At 38.4% G+C, this 20,426-nt stretch overlaps 2 protein-coding genes and 1 long non-coding RNA gene across 4 annotated transcripts; 2 read left to right on the top strand and 1 right to left on the bottom strand.

Moving 5' to 3' along the window:
* Positions 1–480: 480 nt before the first annotated feature.
* Positions 481–5,532, top strand: LOC132124121 (E3 ubiquitin-protein ligase MSL2-like). 2 transcript variants are annotated; one of them, XM_059534957.1, is made up of 2 exons: positions 481–811; positions 3,082–5,532. In XM_059534957.1, exons 1-2 carry the CDS (start codon positions 805–807, stop codon positions 4,740–4,742), a joined length of 1,668 nt encoding a protein of 555 aa, XP_059390940.1. In that variant the 5' UTR covers positions 481–804; the 3' UTR covers positions 4,743–5,532. The 2 variants fall into 2 exon arrangements, with proteins under 2 accessions (XP_059390940.1, XP_059390939.1); XM_059534956.1 differs by having other exon boundaries at positions 481–1,608.
* Positions 5,533–6,711: 1,179 nt separating this feature from the next.
* Positions 6,712–10,642, bottom strand: LOC132124118 (tumor necrosis factor ligand superfamily member 10-like). Its single transcript, XM_059534953.1, has 5 exons — positions 10,424–10,642; positions 9,162–9,308; positions 8,861–8,906; positions 8,668–8,781; positions 6,712–8,146 (listed from the first exon to the last, which is right to left on the bottom strand). Exons 1-5 carry the CDS (start codon positions 10,544–10,546, stop codon positions 7,683–7,685), a joined length of 894 nt encoding a protein of 297 aa, XP_059390936.1. The 5' UTR covers positions 10,547–10,642; the 3' UTR covers positions 6,712–7,682.
* LOC132124119 (uncharacterized) lies at positions 10,472–13,589 on the top strand. The gene is made up of 3 exons (XR_009426718.1): positions 10,472–10,656; positions 10,975–11,051; positions 13,244–13,589. It is a non-coding gene; the product is annotated as an uncharacterized LOC132124119 (long non-coding RNA).
* The last annotated feature ends 6,837 nt before the right edge of the window (positions 13,590–20,426 follow it).

Here is a 20,426-nt window from a genome sequence, read left to right as displayed (position 1 = left end):
AACATTACTATAAATACTACAAAGTTCAGTTAAATTAGTCTAATGTTATTGGTATACAGTTGTAATAGACATTTGAAAGCCGGAATTGTAATAAAGTATTGTGAAAAGTATGCCATGCAGAAAGGAAATAATATTCACAGCTTAATATTAATTACTGCACGCATTAGATTGCGCTGTTGAAATGACAAAAAACAAACATAGATAATGTAAAGTGTAGGGAAATAATTTCACGTACTTTGCTATTTTAATAATGTGTCTGGATATTTTACTTGCCGTCTGTTATGTTTATTTGTTTTTTTCGGGGCCACGCCCCACATTATAACGTTTATGTAACCAAGGGAACCAGTCGCCCACACTAGTTTGCGTTCTCTTCTCGCGAGTTAAATAACAGCCTCCAAGCCGGGAAAAGTATCGCGAGACTATCACGGAAGCACCCCTCTCCATAGCCGTTCTTGTTTTGCTCTCGCGAGATGTTCACAGCAGCGCCCCCTCCTTGTTCTAATGCGCAGAGAGGAAGGGAGGGGATAAGCCTTTTCAAATACATTTCAAAATCGCTACTGAATATATATCTATACGTTTTTTTCTCCAAATAATAATTTGTGCATATAGTGTGGATATTAAATTCGCATATTTATCACGCGTAACTCGTGCGACGCGCCCGAACGAAAAGAAAACGGCAGGATAAATCCTAAAAAGAAGCGAAGCGGCCTGTTTTTGTTTCCGAGGCGCAGCTCACACTGACATCCAACGGGCAGCTAACTCAACGGGGCTTTGTTACACCCGACCTGGATTCACTTCGCAAGCATGCACGGTGAATATCTGGCAGCCTAACGCACTGGAAGACCGGTTGCACAAAAAGCGGCCTGTTTTCTTGTTTGCAGCGCTATGAAGAGTGGCGGACAATAACAGAGTGACGGTGCTTGTGTACTGTCGCTATGAGATGAGGCTGATTAACTTACATGTACGCACGACAAGAATAATAAATAAACCTATGGAGTAGCATTCCACATAAGGACTGCGTTCATCCAGGATAAGACGAGGAGGCAATCTGTGCTCTCTGTTGAATTTGGTGGTAACTTAATTGCAGGCCCGGTGGGGTGAAGAGCGCCACCAGTGTGTTGTTGTTGAATTAAAAAAAAAATAATGCAAGAAATTGTGCAAATGCATCGCTGAATGTGTTTTCAATCGGAACCGAGTGGATGTGCTTTTATCCTATGACGACGATGATGATTTGGCCGTATTTCGTGCCGTGGAAGAGGGGCAAACGTTAAGATGGAGTGGTTTTAATGCATGCGATGTAACGCAAAGACAACCATATCTGCTGAAATCTCCCCTGCATTTCACACTCGACGGAATTGCACGCGCAAGTTCATCGACATTGATGATACGTGGGCTGAAGCCTTGTACTGTCGCTCCTAATCTTTTTTCCTCCCCGAACTGGATCTGTCTAGCTCGACACTGCTGAGATGAACCCGGTGAATGCGACCACTCTCTACGTGTCAGCTTGTCGGTCGGTGCTGCAGTGCGATCCCCGGGACCCCCAGGCTTTGGCGGAAATCTATAAGCTCTTGCCTTTTTTCAGACAGTCTCTAGCCTGCCTTGTGTGTGGTGAGAGCCCGTTTATTTTGCTTCATCACTGCATGCTTGCATGATCACTTCTGCTTGATCACTGCATGCTTATAAGGTGCTCTCAAATCTCCACAGACCATGACACACCCCCATTCAGTCCACAGATTCCTGACCCACAATGACAACTGGAGCCTGGGTATTTAGACACACAGCAGTGCATAGAGGCTCTGTGTTTATAGATGCATGGTGGTTGAAAAGTAATGGCTTGCCTGTTCAGTCAGATAAAACCGGTTGCTTGAGACAGATTGCCCAGTTATCCAGATTCCATCTTTACAGGTTTTTCAGTGGAAACGTTCATAGTATATATAATATTTATTTAGAAATGTATATATTTGAAATTTATTTCAATATAATTTAAAAAGGCAATCAAATCATTATAATTTTATGTTAGAATTTGTTTTTAATATCCAACCATTTTTTTTTTATTATTATTTGGGTTTCTGTAACATTGAAACATTATATATGTTAATATAAATTATAGATAATTATTTAATCAAATTTCCGGTATACAAATCCAGCAATGCACATCATTATTTATATAATTTTATGCTGAAATTTATATATACACACACATATATATATATATATATATATATATATATAGTTATATATATATAGTTATATATATATAGTTATATATAATTGGAAATGCACTTTTCCGGTGCAAATAATACATTGATTGTTTTCAAAAATTGTTTGGTCAATAGGTGTGGGAACCCTGTATGCAGCAGTGCTATTATTTTGAATGAGTTGGTAATTCGTTGCTTTTTTTTCTTTCTTAAAATATAGCTATTGATAATCCATGTATATTTGAAAGTGAAAGGACATTCAGCCAAGTATGGTGACCCATACTCAGAATTTGTGCTCTGCATTTAACCCATCCGAAATGCACACACACAGAGCAGTGAACACACACACACACACTGTGAGCACACACCCGGAGCAGTGGGCAGCCATTTATGCTGCGGCGCCCGGGGAGCAGTTGGGGGTTCGATGCCTTGCTCAAGGGCATCTAAGTCGTGGTATTGAAGGTGGAGAGAGAACTGTACATGCACTCCCCCCACCCACAATTCCTGCCGGCCCGGGACTCGAACTCACAACCTTTCGATTGGGAGTCCGACTCTCTAACCATTAGGCCACGACTTCCCATTTTCTAATCACATCAGTAATTGCTTAATATTTATATTATATTACATTATACGCATGTGTTTATAAAAACAATGCATATGCATTTGAGATGCATATGGGGTTTTTCTTGAATGTTGCCGAACCATGTCTTATTTAGATGCAATGTAGTGCTTGTATTGTGTTGCTAATGAATCACTAAACTGTGATTGGAATCACTTTAAAGGTACAGCATCCAGCATCTTTGAATAATTAGCGTGTAGATGTGTTGTTATAATACCTATTCTGTTGTTTCATGGTCTAAACATGGTTTCTTTCTTTATTTAGGCAATTTGCTACAAGATCCAATCGCTCCAACCAACTCATCGTGCCAGCACTATGTCTGTAAATTATGTAAAGGTAAAAAGATGATGATGAAACCATCGTGCAGCTGGTGTAAAGACTACGAGCAGTTTGAAGAGAATAAGCAGCTGTGTATCTTGGTGGACTGCTACAGAAAGATTTGCGAGTACATCGCAGATTCTCCTCTCGCCCAGCACATTTCAAGTACTGTGGGAGGGTCCCCAGACATCCTGGCGCTGTTGAATGAGGGACTCTCATTGGACAACAGACAGGAGGAGGAGTCACTCTCCCTGAGCTTGACAAACCAGTCTCCTACACCCTCGACCTCAGAAACTCTCCCCGATGAGGGCCAGTCCCCATCGGCAGAGATCAAAGAGCAAGACCTCAGTCCTCTAGGAGTGAATGGTCTCCAGGATTGCAATGGTTTGACCAACGTGGAGGAGTTGACCGCCAGTTTACCTTCACTAGAGTCTAGTGTTCCAGACTCAGTGGAAAGCGGGGGCGACGCAGTGAAACAAGAGAGGTTCACAAATGAGATCCCCGTGTGCGAGGCAGTGGCAGCTGCTGGCGAGGAGCTTTGTACCAGCACCATGGACATTTGTGGCTTTGGTGAGGATATTAAACATGATGGCGGGGCTCTCCTCTTGAGTGTAGAGGAAGTGCTCAGGACTCTAGAACCAGAACACGTTGCCCAGGATGAGTGTCCTGCAATATTGCAGTCGACTCTTGAACCTTCAGGAAACTTGAATGGACCATTTGCATTGGTCAACTCTGCTCGGCAGCTCTCCTCTCTCCCGCAAGACTCGCAGGAAGTTTTTGTCCCCCAGCACCCAATGTCCCAAAAGAATCCACAACATTTGGGAATATCCTGTTCCGCAGTGACACCTAGAATGCCAAGGTCCAACCGGAAGCGCTCACGGTCAGAAAGCGACAGCGAGAAGGTTCAACCCGTACATATTTCCACCTTCATCCGCGGCCCCACATCGGGCGCCTCCGCCCCTGTTCCAGTCAAGTCCGAACCTAAATCTCCCACTCAGACTATCCCCCACATGGCGGCGGTGCCCAACGGTGGGGGCCTTTCTAAGGTGGGCAAGGCATTACCAGTGCCTGCTAAAACTGTCAAAAAGACCATTGATAACCATGGACCCAAAAAGGCATACACTAAGTCCAAACAAGGCACTCCAAAGTCAAAGGAGAAGACAAAAGAACGGATTCTGACTAACGCCCTCATTCCCGGGAGCCCCACGAAAGTGTTGTACAAAAAGACGCAAGAGAAAAAGGGCTGCAAGTGTGGCAGAGCAACTCAAAACCCAAGTGTTCTTACATGCCGTGGACAGCGATGCCCCTGTTACTCCAACCGCAAAGCCTGTCTGGACTGCATATGCAGGGGCTGCCAGAACTCCTACATGGCCAATGGCGAAAAAAAGCTGGAGGCTTTCGCAGTGCCAGAGAAGGCACTCGAGCAGACAAGACTCACTCTGGGCATCAACGTCACCAGCATCGCAGTGCGGAACACCACAGGTAGCGGCGCCGGTGGGATGCTCAATGTCTCCACGGCGGCTGGCTCGCCTGTGGCCTCCTTCTTGGCTACGGGGCCTCACGAAGACAAAGGATACGATGAACCATTGGACATGAGGTTTGACTGAGTACCTGATGATTTTCCTTTAACATCGCCCTGTATTCCAGACCGACTTGCTGATGGGGCTGAGGGACTGATGCCAGCAGAGTCAGCGATAAGGCAGCTACTGTGATTCTGTTCCAGTTCACATTATCAATTAAATTAGTTATTGCTGAAGCTCGTGCCTTAAAATCGTTAGTACTGTTCGTTTTGGTTTTCTTGCACACCTTAAGAAGGAGCGGTGAGTCAGGATACTGTAAGGCGAGAGTTTCTTTTGTAAAAGGTTTTATTTTTTTATAAAAAAAATTTTTTTTACTTTAAAGTACAAGTGATCTTTAAGGCATGATCTTTGGCAAGATATACTTGACCTCATTGTTGTGGGTCACGATATGTGCATATGTGGAAGATTATCAGTTTGTAGGTTAGAGGATGAGACCTGATAAATGAATGGTACCCTACAGCATCAGTAGAGACTGGTTGTATTTATAAACCGTTTTTGTACACAGACTTAAGGAATTCGATTTAAAAATTACATTTTATGATATATTTTGTAAGTTACATTAACAACATTTGCAGTATTTATTGGGTATCACTTAACATAGATCACGGTCCACCCAGGGCATCAGCTGGATACCATTTCTACAGATGCAAGTCACAGAGATGCAGTATGTACGGTTTTTCTGTCTAAATTATGTTGTTGTCCTGATTGTGCTAGTTTTTGCTGTCTCAAACTGTTTGTTTTTTTTCCTCCTTGGGGCATTTAAATACCTGTAATATAAATGTAACATATTTCCACAAAAAAAGAAAAATCCCAACAACACGACTCTTGTCTTTCATTTCAAACATCACTTTATCGTAGAAGTTGCATTGCATGTTTTGTTTAAAATCATTTTGTTATAAATCATTGACAAGTTTAGAAAGGTCATTTGAATGATTGATGTATTAATGAGTGTGGCTATATATATATATATCCAAACTAAACACAGCTGCTCAGACATGCAATGTTAAACAATGGGTGCTGCAAACAATTACAAGAATGTATTACAATCACAACAAGACTTTGCAATGAAACATATGTTGTCCATATGTAAGTGCATAACTTCTATGGCTGTCCATGAGTGAACTGAACATGTGCAGTGTTGTTTTTTTCCCCGATAAAGTCAACAAGAAGTAACATGAAGGTGGGTATAGCTTGTGGAGGTGGCATTGTTTGAGCTGGGAGCTCTTCTTCACCATTGCAAAATCACTTTACAGGGGCTGACATAAGGAAAAAGCTCAGGAAAAAATATTGCTTAGTTAGGCACTAATACTTGGCTTCATTCTGCCACTTGAAAATGGGAAAATCCATAAATATTATGTACGTTTTTGTGTAGCGTCTTTATTTACAGTACCTTTGAACCATCTATATTGCTATTGAAACATCAGTGGTTAAAAATATAACTATTAATCACTCATGTTCCAAAGTACACTAGATGGTAAACTAAAATCATATGTTCTTAATAGTGAAATCAAACAAATCCATGGAGTGCAGTAATGTTATGGATCTCTGCCCAGTAAGTGTATTTGTGAACCGTTACCACAAGTGGACAGAATAAAGACAAAATGAGTTACTATTTTGCTCATAGCATAATCATAACCTCTTTGTTCTTAGTAAATAGGTGTAGTAAATCAAATCAATTTTACCATAAAAACATGTTACCATAATAATAAGAAACAGATTTTTGACTAAGTAAAATGAGTCAATAAACATATCGACTCAAAAAGGGCAAAAAATAATAGTTCCAGTGGATAGTTGGAAATATTTGATAAAAATAAAAAACCTAATATAACATCAGTCTCTATATATTGTTTGCTGTGTGTGTGTGTGTGTATATATATATATATACACACACACACATAAAAATCATATTTGAAGACAATGTTACTGCATCAATACTGTAACATGTTACAATAGTATTAAATTAACTCAGACTGTTAGAAACAATACTGAGGTAATATAGTTACATGGTCTTAAAAGGTATAATGAATCAAACAACCCAATTATTGTTTTTCCAACATTATGTAAAATGTACATATTTAATACAAAGAATTATGGTCTGGGTATGAAAAATATCCAGAAGTGAAGAACACAGTGTACTGTAACGTACATAGTTACTTTTAACTGAAAGTCAGTTTCAGATAAAATGTTACAATAAAACTGAAACACTACGAAGAACAAACCAAAATGCAGAAATCTTTAGTTTTATGTTCAGCGCTGGTAAAAGTAAAGGTATATACAAAAGTCAATTTTAAGACGATTTACCATTTTACAATGTCACAGTGATTTTTTCACATTTAGCTAATGTACAAGATTCATGCTTAAGGAATGAATTATGATATAAAAATCACTCACAATACAGACATTAATAGTGCTAAAACTGACAATCATGTCAATAATACAATCAAGGCATGATTAAGAAGTCTTTAGAACATCCCAATATGCAGTTTGTCTTTAAAAGATGTATAATACAATCACAGGTCCAAAGAGGACAAGAAAAGCCTGCAGCTCTTCCACAGTTGTTAAAAGTCTTGCTTAAACTCACACCTTCCTTTTTCCTGCCCAGACAGAGGCATCATGTCCAAACAACTCCTAAATGTACTGGCAAGCCCCTCGTTTTCCGTCGCCCCTCCAGGCAGACGTGCTGGATTTGAGCTCCGACACATTTCACCAAGGAGCTGATTTAAGATCGGATCCGCTGGCCGTTTGTAAAAAAGTGCCAAATATTTGCACCTTTCCGAGCTCTTGTCAATCAAGGTTAACTGTTTTGGCAAGAGAAGGAGCATCTCGGCAAGCGCATCCAAATGTTTTAAGGCGCTTGGCAGCTGTTCAAAGAAAGCTCAGGTAGAAATACGGAGCAAGCAGAGTCTTGTCGCTCTTCTTAGAGCTCACAACAAACCACCAGATGTGGTATTTCCTGGCTGTGCATCACTAGCTGACCAAAAACGCTCCGAAGAAGCTTGACTTCTCATCCATGTCGATGGTGCTTACATTGCTGACCGTCACAAACACTCTGTCGCCTCCTCCAAGCTGAAAAAGCCCCGCTTGGTAGATGGAATACAGTCCGTATTCTGCGTCACGTGACCAGCAGGTCGTCCGAGCGTTTTTCATTAGCAAAATTGGCACCGGATACGAGCTTACTTTTTTATAAACATACTGCAACATCGGTTTCCCCCGAACCGAATCGCCTGACGTCCCGTCCACTTCCCCGCGGGCACTTTCATCCTCCTCGATGAGCGTGTGTCGGAAGTAAGTTTGGGAGTAGATGTAATAAAGCCCGGCCTGTGGCACCACCAATTCTCCATCGCTTAACTCCACGTTCTGTAGGAAAGCCAGACCCTTTTCGGACTCCCACGACTGAATCTTCTGGCCGTACACCTTCCTGTTCGGGTGACCTGCATTGTCAAGCCAAAGAGAAGGATTATGGGTCGGCTTTGACAGAAAAGCTGCATTGTTTCAGTATTTGGCAGACAAACGTAACGGGGTGCTTGCTTCAAAGACTCGGCTCGAGTTACAAACCAGCTTTTTGTTTCAGGCTAACAGCCACAGAGATATGATGAAACTGTTTGGTTTTTTAAAGGAGGAAGACGCCCTCTGACCTACATTAAAGGTTTATGAGCTTCCTTTTATGGAAGCTATCATTAAACCAATGTTTATTTGCAGGGATGCAATGCTGTTTTTGCATAGCATAGTGGTTTTCTATCTGATCTGGATGTAATCCAGTCTGGCAGCATGTCTTGGTGCACTTAAAAGGTGAATGTGGACCCAAAGATAAACGATATGTTGTTGTTGTAATAATTCAGTACAAAAAAGGAAACAGAAAAGAGTCGCAGAACTCAAACTTAACCAAATTCCAGCAGCTAATAAACAAAGCTTAACTTGAATAAAATCAAGTATTTCCAGGAACTAGACATACCTCCTCCATCTTTTTCTGGTAAATAGCTCCCGGTCACATGTGCTGCGATTTTAGGCCGAGGGGAATCATCTTGATCTTGGATCACCAATGAGGGAAGCACACGCGAGACTTCATCTGGTAAAAGCCCAAAGGTTAATTCACTCATAGTTTATGTCTTCTTATAAACTTAACGTATGAATGTGTTATGAAATACCTTTGACGGCAGACGAAATTTCCTTCTGGTAACGACTGGACATTGACTGTTAAAAAAAAAAAAAAAAAAAAAGAAAGAAAGAGAAAAAAAATACAATTTATAAAAGATTCAATTTCAAGTTTCACATTGAGAGATGTGAATATACGATTTCTTATATTTGGGTTTCCTCAATTTAAGCTTGGAAATATTAAGGAAATTCCTCTATTAATTAAAAAAGGAAAAACGATCCAAGTCATAAATGGACTCATTGTCTCTACACCCTGGCCAGCTTTATGATTCACGGCCCCTCTAAAGCGGATACCTTTTCAATCAGAAAGTGGAGCTGTTGCGTGACCTGCCAGCAGGGGTCGTCTTTCCCCTCATCCGCGTTCAGTTCCTGCCCCTTTATCGTTCTGAGGTTGGCGCGCATCAGACACGACACGCTGCTCTTGGAGAAGGTTTCTTTCATCTGTAAAAGATTTTTTTTTTAAGTATTTTTGTTATTAGGAAGATGGTTTAAAAACAATTATAACTAAATATTCTGCTCGGTGACCAGGCAAAAAGCTTTTTGTGTAGCCTACTAGTTAAACATTTCGCATTTGCACTAAATATGAATTATTGTTTTGCATGCATAAAAAGCAAACACAATGATATTGCATGTACTTTTTTTAATCAAACGTAGGTACATGGCAGTCAAAAGTTTAGATATTCTCGTTTGTACACAAAAAATGCACACACACACACACAAACAAAATTTTGATACTTTCAGAAATTATACTTTCATAAAATTGTCATTATTTTTTATGCAATGCAAAATCAAGTTATATCTATATTGATATATATCTATATTATATCTAATTGATTTTAATTGATGATTGGTTGATTATTTTTACATCCATTAATCGCAAAAAAAAATAAGACTTGTTTTTATAATCATGAAAATGAAAATATAAAATCTTATCGTTACTAACAATTAGTATGTATGGTATATTTTTTACTACTTGCATACAACGCTAAGATAATTATATAATGCGTATCTATTTATAAAATGATAGCTTGAAATCGCGTCATTGTTTGTAACAAACAAGACGCGGTATGTTCAATTTATAATGTTTTGCATAGCCTAGATAAAATGCCAATCCATGCCATTATCGTAGATCTATCCATTCTATAATTTTATGAAATTATACAATCTTTTCTATGCATACAGTGCACAAATCAAACCATGATGTGCTCATTTTGAAATTATTGTATTATAATAATCATAAAACGTTACATTTTGCATTTTATATTTTATAATGTTGACTTTTTTGTACTTTTAAATAACTGCATTGCCATTGATTGTCGACTCCTGTTGCTCAACTTGCACTTCAGTCTCCACTGAGCGACCTGTTGGCAGCTGTCCACTAAACAAAATGCAGGCAGAAACCTCAGCAAACGAAGCGAGAAATGCTTGCAAACAATTCATATTTGCTCTAAAGTGTGCATTTCCGATGTGAAACATGCACAGCAAGGCGGTCAGGCGAATTTTACACAAGTTCTGAGGTAACGTGCATGAAAACGCGTAATTTAAACGGCCCTTACCGTCGATAAGACGTTGCTGAAGTATATGAAAGTCACAGCCACGGCTATTGTTTGCAGGAGAATTGCAGCCAGCAGCAGAAGTCCGATATACTGCATGGTGTGTGAGCTTGACATGCTGACCATTGCGTGTGTTACTGCAGCTCGAGACAAAAGCTGGGGCAGAATTCCTTCTCTACATATGAAAAAAACATGGAGGCGGGGCACCGCTTGACTATCAAGGAAACGAAGTGCAGGTTTTGCTTTCCTGTAACGATATACATGTAAAGCCTCTTTCGTTTATGCTTTTCTGTTCAGTGCGATCATAATATATAATAATTACTTGTGAAAGTTTCGTAGCTTAGCATAAAACTCGTCTTATTATATATCATGGTTGTCCTGATGGAAAATCCTGTTTAAAGTCACAATTCACTCCAAATTTAAATGCTGTCGTCATTTTCCCACTCAAGTTTTTCCAAACCCCTGGGGGTTTCCTTATTCTATGGAACACAAATGGAGATGCTTGGCAGAATGACAGTGAAGCTTAATCACTGTTCAGTTTTATTTTGTTTCAGAACGAAACTGTTGAAGTGAATGGTGTAAACATCTCTGTTTGACTTCCATGGAAGACATATCTGAAAACAACATGAAGGTGAGGAAATTGTGAAAGAATTTACATTTTTGAGTGAACTGTTCCTTTAACCCTATAGACCATGCTTTATCATATATGATAAATGAATTTCTTGGGACTCTTAATTATAAACATCATAAACCTTTGTGAAGAGTATGTTGTACTCATGTCTTCTGTCATCTTATTAACAGTTCATGCCCTTAGCAGGTGTTTTTTTTTTCTTCTTCTTTTTTTAATTATTCCTACATAATTTTAGATTTTTTTTTTGTTAAAATGTATCAAATGTGATACAAAAGACTTTTGAGAAGTTATTTTGTACATCTCTCAGTTATTGTTGTATTGCATTGCATTATGTTAATGCCCACCAAAATTAAAATGGAGCTTTGAATCCTTATGTAAAGGCTTAGCAGGGTTAAGTATTAGACTGTATTAGACTAATTTCTAGCTTGTGTAAGTTGATCATCATTAGCTGGTCCAATTAGTTGGTCTAAATTTGAAAAACATCTTGTACTAGAACTTGAACTAATGACCAACTTGCATCAGCATCTAGAAACCATCTACCATGTTCCAAAGCGCTGGATTTTCCAACAGGGTTTAAATTATTTACAGTTTTGTTTTAATAAACTGATGTATCTTCATTCAGAAACATGTTGATTTTCATACAGATTCAAGTATTATTCTGTTGTAATGTTGTGTTTTTCTTGTTCGAGAAAACATGACCAAATTCTGACTGTATTTGATTTTTAACATGTGGTTGCAATCTGGTCCCATTTACAAAGTCTAGGGGGTATTCCATGTATTGTGCTTCTCGGGGCTGACCATTTCTTGCCATCTGATTTAAAGAGATATTCTGTTACTCCCATCAACTTGATGACAGGTTTAGGTGGGCCCCTTTAAAAAAAAGTCAATTATAAATTTCAGGGTCCAAAAAGGAAACCACATTTTCTTCCTGTTGTCCAAACATGTATATGCTATATGCTATGTATAAACTATAGTTTTCACATGACAAAATGTATTCATTTAGCAGACGCTTTTATCCAAAGCGACTTACAGATGAGGACAGTGGAAGCAATCAAAAACAACAAAAAGAGCAATGATATATAAGTGCTATAACAAGTCTCAGTTAGGTTAACACAGTACACCTAGCATGGGATTTTAAATAATATAATAAAAAAAAGAAAACCGATAAACCGAAAAAAAAGAATAGAGCAAGCTAGTGTTAGATATCTTTTCACATACACACACACACATACAATTGCATAATAAAGGAAAAGAAATAGAATACAAAAAGATTAGAAAGGTAGTTAGATTTTTTTAAAGAATAGAATTAGAATAGTGAGTGTTAAAGTTAGAGGGTCAAATAAAGATGGAAGAGATGTGCAAAATGATTTGCTTATGCCATTCCAGGTGCTCCATAACACAGAGTACCTTCCAATCCCAAGCCAACGAACAAATTTTCCAAAATGCATGTATGTTATACAACCCCCAAAATATTTAATTAAAAACAGTGCTGCTTTTCCCCCCATCCGTGAGTGTGATTATTAAGTTTAAAGACATAATAAATATGAATAGCACTCTTTAAAAAGCACTACTGTTTCCAGCAGAGCATATATACTTGTTAACCTGGAGGTGCTTACATGTTCTCTAACATTACCATTTTATAGATGCTTTAAAACTGACTCCCAATGTGAGTTCACAGCGGAGCGGGATTGGGGCCTTCCAAAGCTCAATCCTTCTCCACAAGCCTCAGCAAAGTTACCAATATTGCTTTTTTTCATGGACTTGTTTGTGCCAGATGTGTCACGCTGAGATTAGATCAGCTTCTATAATCAACAGCAGATGAACGGAGGTGACCAAACAGGCTTCAGCAATATTTTAGGACAATGACTGTGACTTCCTCCTAAAAAGTAAAGCTCAGCAAAAAATATGGAGGGCATGCTTCTTTATAAAGGATCAGCAGTGCTCTTTTATAGGTTTTTTTTGAATAACCAGTTTGATTGGCAATAGAGTCAAACAATGCTTGTGGTGATCGTTTACATTGATTCATTATTCTGAAGCAAAAGCAAGAGATTACAAAGTTAAACAAAATGTTATTGTATGTAGAACAATGGAAAAACTGGTATAAACCTTGTTCTTAATTCAAATATATATTGTTTCCACACCCATTCTTTTTCCACTCACTTTCGTACTTTCTTTCACTCTATCTCTGTCAGCCAGCTGCGTTCAACTGCGGTCTCTGAAGGCCATGGTGTTGACATGTCCTGCTCTGGATCGCAGGCAACCTTAACAATGCAACGAGCGGCACTGTGGATCTGAGCATATCTGGCACAGACCTGGTGGAAGGGAGAAGGAGGAACACAAAGAAGGAAAAAAAAGAAACACGACGGCAGGCGACCAGTGGACGGGCCGGAAACTTGGGATTTTCCAGCAGAAGTGAATGCAAAGTGTAGATTGGGCGGGTTTGTTTTAGCTGACGCCAGGAAAAGCTGCAGCCAAAGAGTGACAAACTCAACACTTATGGTGACCCTGTCGCATTTATACATAAGCAGAACGATCTGAGGATGTCTTTTATGAGTGTGTGTGTGTGTGTGTGTGTGTGTGTGTGTGTGTGTGTGTGTGTGTGTGTGTGTGTGTGTGTGTGTGTGTGTGTGTGTGTGTGTGTGTGTGTGTGTGTGTGTGTACTGGGTGGGTGTGAGTTGTTGGTGTGGGAGTTAGTGGAGGGGGATTCTTCTGCCCATGAAACATGACTGTAGTCTGGCGCCATGATTGACCTATGTCCTGCACCAGAGAGAAAATTTTCCCCCACTGACTCCCTTTTTCTAGGAGCTGAATGTTTAAGCAACCCCTGAACACACAGGAACCCTCTCTCACTGTAAACTATCACAATTTTCAAAAGGGAAAAAAAATCCTGGACTAAATCTAAGGAGCAGAATATCCTTAAGACTTGGATGTGGAATCGTTAGACTTAAGTTAGTAAGCAACAACCTAACAACGCCTAAGAAACCACATAGCAATATTCTGGCAACCATTCAGAACACATAGCAAGACCCTGGCAACCTTTTGAAAACGCAGAGCAACACCCCAGCAAACTCTTAGAACACACAGCAACACCCTGGCTAGTGGCAACCTCTCTGAACACATAGCAACACTCTTGCAACAATTTGCAATGCCCTAGCATAGCAGCATTTAAACAGGAAAGCACCACTCAAGGTCCTGAATGTAATTCCACTAGACAAAAAGCCTCAGAGCTGTTTCATATCAGCCTTAGGTTCACTGCAGTTATATAGAGCTGAACTGTGATATCATTGTATTACTATGCACTTTTCCAAACTGATAGCAAGCTAAAGCGAGAACTAACAATAGGACCTCAGGGCTGGTCTACCCTCCTTGGGGATTTTTAAACTAAGCTGCAGAGGCCGTGAGATTCCCTAGTTTTCCCTCTGGGGTGAAAAAGGCAGAGGTTGATGCTGATTGCCACGTCGCCATGTGGGAGGATAGTCCTGAGGACCGGCCTGCCCTCGCTCCATCCATAGCCATCAGAGCTGAAATAAATGCATGCTATATATATTTACTTACGTTTTCAAATAGACATGCGCTTCAGGTCAGAGATCGCTGAGAAAGTCTGTCTCAAACCACTAAGGAGGAGAAGATTTCCTCGGCTGATTTATGTAGATAAAAATGTGAAGGCTTAGAGGGATGTTGTGTGCTTTTACACTTGGCAGTATTTCTCTATTAAGAAGCTGTGAAAGTCATATGGTCATTCTTGGGTGGGGTGTGATAGATGAGCTACACTCTGACTCTGCGAGCAAATGCGTAAGCTGACATGTCAAGTACTGAAAGGTACATGAAACAGGCTCAAATGTTCATCAGAATCTCACCACTCAGTGATGTACATGATGTAATGTGAGCACCAGTGTAAGTAATTAATCTAATGAAGTACATTTCAGCTTTACTGTAGCACTACCAAGGAACAGTTAAAGAATATGTCATCATTCACTCATTTGCATTTATTAATTTACATGTACATTTATTCAGTTTCTTTGTTCCACAGAAAAAAAGAATGTCCTATATGTTTGGCTTGACGTTAGGGTGAGTAAATAATGGAGTTTTTTTAATTATTTATTTATTTTTAATTGAACCATCCCTTTAATTATAAAAAAAGGTAAATGTACTGTTTCAGAGACAATCATGCTGCTCAAAGTACAGTCTTAAAGAGAAAGCGGTCTAATTTTCTTGACATAGATAGGACAGAACAAAGCATGAGAAAGAATGGGAAAAAAGGATGGGATGAAATATGATGGGGAAAATCATAATCTGACATAAAATGTCTAAATTGACACAAAACATCAGAAATGTCACAAAAAGTCATAATTTTAACATAAGTTGCAATTATGACATAGTACGTCATATTCATGAGAAAAAATTATAAGTCCTTTTAACCTATTTCAACACAAAATGTTATAAATTATGACAGACCTACAAAGTCAATTATGAGATAAAATGTTGAAGCTGAGATTTAAAAAAGTCATATTTAAGACATATTTTGATATTTTTGTTTTTAAGTCATTCTTATGACTTATGGGATCATTTCAAATCAGTTCTCATAATTGTTTCTCATAATTAGGTTTAGTCATCATTTTATGTGTAGGAGAACATCCACACCACAACTATGGCAGTAATGACACAGAGGAGCAATATCATCGGAAGCACTTTCAGAAGGATATTTTTCCAGCTGTTAAATGATAAAAACATTGACAACCAATATAAGAATCCATCTGACTTTAAAGAGCTAGAGCATTTTATTTGTCAGACAAAATAACTTATAATAAACAGAATCTTACTGTGTTGGTGTGGAGGCTTGTATAGTTATCATTATCATTCTTTTTAGTGTGAACTTTATGGTGGTTTTTGAATCAGTTCCCAAATTACACTGAATGATTAATTTGTGAATTGTCCTGGTCTGCGTTTCCTAAAAGCATTGTAAGCCAAGTAGATTGAAGAGACCTTTTGGTGCCAATTAAGCTTACAATGCTTTTGGGAAATGCAGACCAGGCCAATTCACAAATGAATCATTCAGTGTCAATTGTGAACCAATTAATGACTTTTATTAAGAACCAATTGAATGAGTCACTGAGTGTCTAACTGTCATCAGCCCAGGAATATTGGACTAATAGTTTTGACAATGATGTGCTTTACAGAAAAATGGGCGGCCTGGCTCCGTGCAAGCAACTACCCTTAAATTCAGGAAGCAATGAACAATGCGAAAGATAACATTCCTCTAAGCGCTAAGTATGTGAACTACTCGGGTCTTGCTTTCCTTTGAAATATTCACACAGCTTTTCCTGATTAATTATTGACTACTTGTATTACAGTGTGCCATAATAATCTAGTGGGGATTTGAGACATTGGCATGAAAACTCTTCCTGAATGCAAATTATGCAATATTTGAACATTTGTATCAGGTTATGTAGCTGATGGGAACAGGAACTGCCTCACAATTTGGCCTTATGACTTGACCTGTCATACTCCTGAGTAGGTTCACATAAAAACATCTCCGCTTTTTTCCAGTGTCTCTGTCAAAGCACAAACAATAACAGGTTACTCCAGTCAGCAGGATAATCTCAGTTCGGCCTGCAGGCTAACTCTGCTGTGTTCTCTTAAAAAGTTAGCAATTCACCCCTCTGTCACAGTCACATATAGAAAATCTTTGAGAAGTAACAACAGAGGCAAAAAACACTGGATCTGAATCAAATAAGAGGTTTTGTCAATGCAAAAGAGAAATATACAAAGTTCATTTCAAGTTCTTCTGAGTTTATTTGTTCTGTTTTGTATGTTTTTGATTTCAGTAAAAAAGACACACCCAGAGAAGTTTATAACTCAGACGTAGCTCTTTTATACCTCAATATAATTCCTCAGTTATGTCTCTTTTCAGTATGTAATCAGCTCAGCATTAAGATGCAAGGTATACGTTTATCGGTTTGTCACTGGAGATTAGTGGAAATGGGCTTTTGTTGAATTATAATTTTTACAGCAGAAGTCTTCCACAAAAAAACATTGTATATAAATGTTTTTCAAATTGAGATCCCTTACAAAGAGACAAATGTGAGATTGATTTTTCTTTCCTATAGGCAGTGAAATCTTTCACAAAAAAAAATCATCATCAATGGTTTATTTTGTAGCCAAGAAATCACATAATCGAGATGGTTCCAAAGCACATCATCAAAAGAAACATAATTCCAGTGTACACTGACTCACATGAAAGAAGATAGTAGTATCATTTTTGAAAAACTGGCATGCAGAGTGGTTACAAAACAGTAAGGGCTAGAAAAGAGGACATAAATGTGGGTGTATTACAAAGATCATCTGTTTAAAAAGTTTTTCCCTGAGAATAATAGTATTGTCTATAACACATCAAAACAAATTGATTGTCCCCACACTCCAAATTAGAGAAAAAAGCCAAACAAAAGGTGCAATAACAGTAAAGGTCTCACAGGTGGGAAAACCAGTGAGAACCGCTTATCTGCTCCCCCCCCCCCCCCCCCCGGCGTTCCCATGTGCTAGCAGTGATAGATAGCTTCCCTCAAATACTCCCTTCCAGCTCGTGTTTCATTAAACCACCACACCGCTAGGTTTCTAGGAAATTCCCTTTTGTCAAAACTGCTGACTGCCAGCAGCAAAGAAACTGCCAAAGAAGTCGCAATTCCCAGACAGGACTTAGAACATTTTCCCAGTAGTGTTGTGTTTTAACAGTCATAAGTTATATGTAAACATGATGATATGCTTTGAAAAAAGATTTTATGGCATAGAGTCATTTTTATGAACATGTGCTATCTATCTAAAATTATATCTGTCCCTGAAAGCTCTGTCAGGCCAAAAATGATATATATTTTTAATTTCCCCCTTCCATCCTTTTATAAATTTTCTTTTTCTTTTTTTTTATTTTCTTTTTTTTTTTTTAAAGTAAATACGTATACTGCTTTTTTATTTAACTCATTATTGTTATTTTCTTTCCACAATATACATTCTTTGTTTTTTTTGTTTTGTTTTTTTTGCTAAAGTAAAAATACTAATTTGACTCATTTTGTATCATTGTATATCATAACCCCGTAAATTTAATTGAAAGATTTGTGCATATATAAATCAACCAGTTTCAGTGTTTACTTTCAGAAAGTCTGTTAATGTAAGAAAGCTATCAAACCACACAATGGTAAATATTTCTATTGTGCATTTTAAGTGTTTATGCAAATAAACTAAAATATAAATTTTAGAGTTAATGTTATACCCGTTTATAAAATCCAGTTGCACTTTATAATTCATTCTGACATTAGCTAAAAAATTATAATAAACTCCCTGTATTAAACTGAAAGTTTCTGCTCACCATTTAGGTAGTCAAGCCAAAAGCGGGCCATGAATGATTTGTATAGGATGGAAATGTGGGCGTTCTGCTGGTACGAGGGGGTGTTGAAGCACAGGTTAAACCACATTTAAGCATAACATTAAAAAAAATGTTTCGAGGCCTGAAAAACATCATTATACTGATCTGGAAAATGTACATCTGGTGCCAGTCTGTACCTAAACAATCAATTAAAACAAAATGAGTCTGTTAAACAACTCCTTTAATAATACAAAGACCATATGCAAGATCCAGAAAATTGCTTACTCAACAGATATTACGACTGCCTCCAGTTCTTCAGCCATAGTCATGCACAGAAGGCAATATGGTTCCATCTCTTTAAAAACAGAGAGCAAATCAAGGTTAATAGCACTAAAAAGTGTAATGAAAAGAAAAGTTCAAATAATATCCTTTCTCAACCACATGAGGGCGCCTCGAGACTGCTGTACAAATCTCTCTCCCCCGTCTACAACTTTTAATGCATGCAACGAAATCCTTCATTTGCATAAAATCATTATGCAATTTAATATATGAAACAATGAACTATCATCTACTTGTACTGCCGACTGTCCATCCTCCTCCATGGAAAAAGACAACGCTTCTTTTCAAGCTGTGCTCGTGCCCTGCAGCAGCTGACTCAAACAATCGTGCTTCCACTCCTCCAAAAGACGCTTCTGTGACTCGGACGGTCGTGCTGGATTCGATCCTTTTTACATCTGCCCAAGCCGAGTAGTATTTTACCAAACCGAATGCTGAAGTCACTCAAGGTCATGAGCTACAAAACTAAACAAAAAAAAAAACAAAAAAAAGTTGTGTTTATCTGACAGCAGAGGTCTTTAATAAATCCAGAAGTCGTGACACTTCGGTGCAATTTTATATATTAATTTTAAAGCATTTATAAATTGCTTTTAAATTAATTTGATCTTTTAATGGCTTAACTTTTATTTCCTCTTTAGATCAGTTAGTCCAATAAGTGCACATAACTCATGGTTGTATGTCTTTGTATTAAATAACAAAAAATTTACAATTTAAATAAACTTTTTTTATTATTATTATTATTATTATTATTATTTTACTTTTTCTTTAATAAAAAAATAATAATAATCTCTGCCGGATTCAGCATAGAGACAGAGACGTTTATTTTGAAAATAAATACGTACCGTCACATTGAATTTACGTCAGATATCCGTTTGCAATACACCATCTATGAATGAAAATACAGTCGTGGCCAAAAGTTTTGAGAATTGCATAAATATTGGAAATTGGAAAAGTTGCTGCTTAAGTTTTTATAATAGCAATTTGCATATACTCCAGAATGTTATGAAGAGTGATCAGATGAATTGCATAGTCCTTCTTTGCCATGAAAATTAACTTAATCCCAAAAAAAACTTTCCACTGCATTTCATTGCTGTCATTAAAGGACCTGCTGAGATCATTTCAGTAATCGTCTTGTTAACTCAGGTGAGAATGTTGACGAGCACAAGGCTGGAGATCATTATGTCAGGCTGATTGGGTTAGAATGGCAGACTTGACATGTTAAAAGGAGGGTGATGCTTGAAATCATTGTTCTTCCATTGTTAACCATGGTGACCTGCAAAGAAACGCGTGCGGCCATCATTGCGTTCACAGGCAAGGATATTGTGGCTAAAGATTGCACCTAAATCAACAATTTATAGGATCATCAAGAACTTCAAGGAAAGAGGTTCAATTCTTGTAAAGAAGGCTTCAGGGCGTCCAAGAAAGTCCAGCAAGGGCCAGGATCATCTCCTAAAGAGGATTCAGCTGTGGGATCGGAGTGCCACCAGTGCAGAGCTTGCTCAGGAATGGCAGCAGGCAGGTGTGAGCGCATCTGCACGCACAGTGAGGCAAAGACTTTTGGAAGATGGCCTGGTGTCAAGAAGGGCAGCAAAGAAGCCACTTCTCTCAAAAAAAAACATCAGGGACAGATTGATCTTCTGCAGAAAGTATAGTGAATGGACTGCTGAGGACTGGGGCAAAATCAT

Source organism: Carassius carassius, chromosome 42 (genome assembly GCF_963082965.1).
Source record: "Carassius carassius chromosome 42, fCarCar2.1, whole genome shotgun sequence".
Lineage (NCBI taxonomy): Eukaryota > Metazoa > Chordata > Actinopteri > Cypriniformes > Cyprinidae > Carassius > Carassius carassius.
Note: the sequence above shows the minus strand (reverse complement) of the source record. Positions and strands in the feature narration are given on the sequence as shown.

What these genes read in the sequence shown, in the direction of transcription:
- LOC132124121 (XM_059534956.1), top strand. Translation starts at nt 1,467, where the DNA reads ATGAACCCGGTGAATGCGACCACTCTCTACGTGTCAGCTTGTCGGTCG. An exon ending in TCTAGCCTGCCTTGTGTGTG is followed by an intron (nt 1,609 to 3,081) that starts GTGAGAGCCCGT and finishes TTCTTTATTTAG; the next exon opens with GCAATTTGCTACAAGATCCA.
- LOC132124118 (XM_059534953.1), bottom strand. Translation starts at nt 10,546, where the DNA reads ATGGTCAGCATGTCAAGCTCACACACCATGCAGTATATCGGACTTCTG. An exon ending in TCAGCAACGTCTTATCGACG is followed by an intron (nt 9,309 to 10,423) that starts GTAAGGGCCGTT and finishes AATCTTTTACAG; the next exon opens with ATGAAAGAAACCTTCTCCAA. An exon ending in AATTTCGTCTGCCGTCAAAG is followed by an intron (nt 8,782 to 8,860) that starts GTATTTCATAAC and finishes GGCTTTTACCAG; the next exon opens with ATGAAGTCTCGCGTGTGCTT.